At 35.8% G+C, this 6340-nt stretch overlaps 1 protein-coding gene across 1 annotated transcript; it reads left to right on the plus strand.

Annotated features, from left to right (window-relative positions):
• Nucleotides 1-1365: 1365 nt before the first annotated feature.
• LOC100263317 (cucumisin) lies at nucleotides 1366-4936 on the plus strand. Its single transcript, XM_010660206.3, has 10 exons — nucleotides 1366-1521; nucleotides 1695-1783; nucleotides 1893-1987; nucleotides 2075-2318; nucleotides 2421-2934; nucleotides 3064-3164; nucleotides 3278-3514; nucleotides 3635-3746; nucleotides 3987-4200; nucleotides 4288-4936. Exons 1-10 carry the CDS (start codon nucleotides 1366-1368, stop codon nucleotides 4812-4814), a joined length of 2289 nt encoding a protein of 762 aa, XP_010658508.2. The 3' UTR covers nucleotides 4815-4936.
• The last annotated feature ends 1404 nt before the right edge of the window (nucleotides 4937-6340 follow it).

Raw genomic sequence — 6340 nt, forward strand, 5'->3', positions numbered from 1 at the left:
GAGATTCTTGAGTTCAACACTCACAAATTTTTTGTAGAAAGTACAAACACACCCTCAAATATCATTGTCATTAATAAGATATCCCTCGAATTGGAATACATGGAACCAAATTAAACCAATATTATCTTTATACTAGAAAAGTTGGAATTGGGCTTTGTTGTAACTTTTGTTATATTTTGTTATTTTTATTTTTGAAAATATTTACGAAAGTACCATTGCTTTCCTTTCATATATAGGATGGGATAATGATAATTATCAATTAAATGCAGGTCGAAAGATGTGGTATGGCAGCAACGTGTATTGCGTTTGGAAAGCTCCTCTTTCCCGGCCAAAAAGGCTCATTTTCCACAATTTCATGAAGCCTCTCTTTTTCCTTTACTTTGTTACTTTCAAATTAGAACAATTTACTTAGATTAAGGCGGTAGGGATGAATCACCTGTGGGAGTGACCCAAATTCTAATTGCTACACCAATCAACATTGATAGAAAAAGTGGTGACGTATTATGGGAATCGTAATCAACTGTCGGTGGGCTGACGCAACCTTCCCACCCTCCTTTTCTCCAACAACGTGAGTCACATGCTTGAGACCTTCTATGGCAAAACAATTATATCATGCACCTTTGGATGATATAAAACAATTATATAAAAGAATTATTTTATATCTAACACGTACCTTTGGATGCTAAAGAAATTTTATGTCAGATACATGTTTTAGTGGTAATCAAAGGCACAAAAAAGCACACTTATGGGAATATAAAATTTATTTAAATAATTGGAGTGAGAAAAAAAATGAAAAATATTTCTCTGCTAGAAATTAGGATCCAACATTGTTAAATAGGATTTTGAGATGGTAATTTTACAAAAAAAGTTAGTAATAATATCCTAAAAATAAATTGAAGGGTATTAATAATGGGATGAAATTCTAAAGATGAAGTCTATTGATGCTCTCTCTCTCTCTTTGTATAGTCTTCGAGCTTTATTCATAACTTTTAACAAAATTCTTCCTCAAAAGAAGCTTATGAAGCGACAATAATAATAAAAAAGATTGAATTATTGGAAGAGATGTAAAGTAGATGTTGAATATAACTTTAACAAAATTCTTCCTCAAAAGGAGCGACAATAATAATAAAAAAGATTGAATTATTGGAAGGGATGTAATGGGATGTTGATAATGGGATGTTGATGGGCATATCTTTTAATGAAAAAAAGTCTTTGGTATTATGGGGGATGACTGGTGAGTCTTTTGATTTATCCGTGCATTGCTCTTTATTCTTTTATCTTTTTAAATACAAATTATTGGAAATGTCCTGGAAGGTGTAACATTAGATTAAAAGAGAAAAAGGATTGGGAGGCTCATGTGTATATATGTATAGATGTCCAAGCACCACGAAGCGCATAGCTTACCATCATCTAATGGCAAGACAAAAAAACTCTTCTCTGTGGTTTCTCCTTCTCAGTCTCATCTGCAGTCTGCTCAGTACCCACAGTACTGCAGCAGCTTCCGAGGATGATGTTCGAAAGGCAAGAAACACCCATCTCTCTCTTGCTTTTTCTTAATTAATGGCTTGGTCAATATTCCATGAACCATACATGCATGCATGGCGGAAAAATTAAGATTAATCTTGCGCTGAAAATCATGCTTGAGTAGTGTTAATAAACTGGATTTGCACCCAACATATATATTATGGATGCAGGAGTATATTGTGTACATGGGTGCCAAGCCTGCCGGAGATTTCTCGGCGTCTGCCATTCACACCAACATGCTGGAGCAAGTCTTTGGCAGGTCAGTATTCACCTTTTGTTTTTTTTTCTATTTTTCTATTTTTGTTTTTTTATTTGTTTTATTTATTACATATATGGTACCTAATTTTCCCCATGGAATGCCTTTTCAGCGGTAGGGCATCAAGTTCTTTAGTCCGCAGTTACAAAAGGAGTTTCAATGGATTTGTAGCAAAGCTAACAGAGGATGAAATGCAGCAAATGAAAGGTGCGTGGGTGGGTTTAAATCTTTCTGTAATTGAAGTAACTCATGTGTGTAATGGCTACAAAATTAACTGTAACTTTGGAGTTTCAGGCATGGACGGGGTGGTCTCGGTTTTCCCTAGCGAAAAGAAACAGCTCCACACAACTAGGTCGTGGGATTTCGTGGGGTTTCCCCGACAAGTTAAAAGAACAAGTTTTGAAAGCGACATTATCATAGGAGTGCTTGACGGTGGAATATGGCCAGAGTCTGACAGCTTCGATGATAAAGGATTTGGCCCACCGCCAAGGAAATGGAAGGGCACTTGCCAAGGGTTTTCCAATTTCACTTGCAACAAGTAAATCTCACTCGCAACAGAGTGTCTAAATACCCTGTTAAAAAAGTTTAAATATATCCTATCCTTGTTCCTTAACAAAACTTTCCACCGATGTTATTGCAGTAAAATTATTGGAGCCAAGTACTATAAGAGCGATAGAAAATTTAGCCCAGAAGATTTGCAATCCCCAAGAGATTCAGACGGCCACGGGACACACACTGCATCCACTGCAGCTGGGGGCCTAGTCAACATGGCAAGTCTCATGGGCTTTGGCTTAGGAACTGCTCGGGGCGGAGTTCCATCAGCTCGGATAGCAGTGTATAAGATATGTTGGTCTGATGGCTGTGATGATGCTGATATTCTCGCAGCATTTGATGATGCAATTGCTGATGGGGTTGATATAATCTCTTATTCACTTGGGAATCCCCCTTCCCGGGATTATTTTAAAGATACTGCTGCAATCGGTGCTTTTCATGCAATGAAAAATGGGATACTAACATCAACTTCTGCTGGTAACGATGGACCTCGCCTTGTTTCCGTCGTAAATGTCGCGCCATGGTCTCTTTCCGTGGCTGCTAGCACCATAGATCGGAAGTTCTTGACCGAGGTGCAACTAGGTGACAAGAAGGTTTATAAGGTGAGTAAACTTGCTCACACTTTGGACTAATAACCATCACATTCAAATATCATTTATTAAAGAAATTAGATTTCAACTACGTGGATCTGATTTTTGGAGGTGGAGGTTATATCATTGCCCTTTGTGTAGGGATTTTCGATAAACGCATTTGAGCCCAATGGCATGTATCCTTTGATTTATGGTGGGGATGCCCCGAATACTAGAGGAGGTTTTAGAGGGAACACATCCAGGTACTTATTATTAAAGAATGAAAAATAATTAATTGAAAATGAAAACCGTACGTTAGAAATCCTGAATTTTAAAGTGTGTGATAGATTACAGGACTTTCATCACTGAAATGCAGGTTTTGCGAAATAAACTCATTGAACCCAAATTTAGTGAAGGGTAAAATTGTCCTTTGCATTGGGCTTGGCGCTGGGTTTAAAGAAGCATGGAGTGCATTCTTGGCAGGTGCCGTTGGGACTGTGATAGTGGATGGACTCCGACTCCCCAAAGATTCCAGCAATATTTATCCCTTGCCTGCATCTCGCCTTAGTGCAGGAGATGGTAAAAGAATTGCCTACTACATCAGCTCAACAAGGTATCGATTAACACAGCTTCCTACTTTTATTTGGAGATGACTGTAAATTATACAAGTGATATGCTTTAGAATTTGTACGGCATATATGTACTCAGTCTTAGTCTTACTACATTTAAACAGTAACCCAACTGCATCGATTTTGAAGAGTATTGAGGTTAAGGACACATTGGCCCCATATGTACCCTCCTTCTCATCAAGGGGTCCAAACAATATTACACACGACCTTCTCAAGGTAGCTTATGCCATTATTCTTGATTTTCTTCTCATTTATCCCATGACATGTTCATCTCTATATCATGTAAACCCAACTCAACATTTTCACCTCCCATTTGAGAAAACACAGGGGTTTTTTTCTTAATCTATGTTGAGAACGGTTACGCATACCTCAGACCAAATCACCCTTTTCCTTAGTTCATAAAGACTTTCTAGAAGCTTGACATTCATGATGACTTTGTGATCTTACTGCATGCAGCCAGATTTAACAGCCCCAGGTGTACACATTCTGGCTGCCTGGTCACCAATTTCTCCAATCTCTCAAATGAGTGGTGATAATCGAGTAGCGCAATACAATATATTAAGCGGCACGTCAATGGCTTGTCCACATGCTACTGGGGCAGCTGCCTACATCAAGTCATTTCACCCCACCTGGTCTCCTGCTGCTATTAAGTCTGCTCTTATGACTACTGGTAATGACTGAATTTTATTCCCGGCCTTTCAAATTATGAAAGAGGTGATAGTAATGGATTTTAGTCCTTTGTGTGTTTTGTAAGCAGCTACTCCCATGAGCGCTAGAAAAAATCCGGAAGCCGAATTTGCATATGGTGCAGGCAATATTGATCCTGTAAGGGCTGTGCACCCTGGTTTAGTGTATGATGCCGATGAGATTGACTTTGTAAATTTTTTGTGTGGAGAAGGCTATAGTATTCAGACTCTACGGAAAGTCACCGGGGATCATAGTGTCTGTTCGAAAGCTACGAATGGAGCCGTTTGGGATCTAAATTACCCGTCCTTTGCTCTTTCCATCCCCTACAAAGAATCAATCGCTCGCACGTTCAAAAGGAGTGTCACAAATGTTGGATTACCAGTATCCACATATAAAGCAACTGTTATTGGTGCCCCAAAGGGACTCAAAATCAACGTTAAACCAAACATTTTATCATTCACATCCATCGGGCAGAAACTATCTTTTGTGTTGAAGGTTGAAGGACGTATAGTTAAAGACATGGTCTCTGCTTCGTTAGTGTGGGATGACGGTTTACATAAAGTGAGGTCCCCCATTATTGTGTATGCAGTCCAATAAAATTCCAAAAGCCTGGTGTTTTGTACCAGAGGCATCGGAATTGTGGTATCTATCACGTTGAACTAAATGATGTGGTATCTACATAAGATGGAAATAAATGATAATATTTAGTATTGGTTGTATTACCTGTCCATACGAGCTATTAGATCTAGCTCTAATAGATCTAATACCCTTTACATATGAAGGTTCGGTCTCAATACCCTTCTTTCTCCTCTCCCAGCCACTTTTCTCCTAGGCGGCCAGGCCCATCCTTTCTTTTTGCTCTCCCTAGGCACTTTTCTCCGGGGCCCACCGCACCTTTATGTGATACTTTAAGGACGTAGCTTTATCATGGTTGAAATTATTGCCAAAACATATATATTTAAATAGTAGTCAAATAAAAATTTCATAATTAATCTAATTTTATTCAAATATACACTTAAATAATAGTCAAATAAGAACTCCATGGTTATTTTCTTTTAAAAAAAAATCTTTTATGTAACAAGTTATTGTTGAAAGTACATGTATCAAGTTTCATGCCTTTTTTTGTTTCTCTTTATTTTATTAATTCATTATTTTAAAAATATTTTTATATATTTTAAAATTTTTTCTACAAATGTACTTACGTAGAAAAATTGAAATTAATTATAGTTAAATATATTTGTACCAATCTTCAAGAGGAGTGAATTAAATTAATCTTTAAACAAATCAACATACCATGAAAATAACCAAAAAATATTTTAAAAGAACTTTTGGAAATAATTTTTTTTCTAATTTGGAAAAAAATTATAATTAAATTTGAATAAAAATTATTTCATTAAAAATGTTGTCATGTGTGATGTATCGGACACTCATGTACTAAGGGGTTTTGGCATTTTTTTGGTTTCCTTGTCATGATTATTTATTAATTTGTAATTTAAAAATTCTTTTTATAATTTTTTTTACTCTTAAAAGTTAAGATAAAAGACTCATACCTCAATTTTGTTTATGCACTCTGTAAACAATACATTTGTATTGATTTTATGACATAGGTATAAAACATTTTGTTGTGAATATGTTACAAAATACATAAAAAAGTGTAGTCCTATAAATTTATTTTAAGATGATTTTACTTAATTCTTCAAAAATGGAAAGACCATGGTATTTTCTTTGTATTCACAATTAAAAAGAGTGCATAGGACCCATGTAAAAGGGAATACATTCTCTATTTTAAAGGAATGAGTTTCTTCTCCCACACCCAAGAGAATTTGATAATGCGGAATAATTTTTACTTGTCATCCATGTACAAAACATTTGTTTCGATTTGTGAAAGACATTTTGGGTATAAGAAAACAATGTACACCAAATAAGGACCATTGTTATGTTTGCTCTAATATAAAATTCCAAAATCTTTGTGTTGGTGTGATATAAAATTGCGATATCTATAAAATTGAAAATAAATGTTGTGATATAAGTAAGATGGAAACAAAAGAGAAAATTGTAAGCCTTTAATATTAAGGAAATTTGGAATTAATTTTAAAATAAAATGTGTGTCATTAATTATTTGA

The sequence above is a fragment of the Vitis vinifera genome, chromosome 13, assembly GCF_030704535.1.
Source record: "Vitis vinifera cultivar Pinot Noir 40024 chromosome 13, ASM3070453v1".
Taxonomy (NCBI): Eukaryota; Viridiplantae; Streptophyta; class Magnoliopsida; order Vitales; family Vitaceae; genus Vitis; species Vitis vinifera.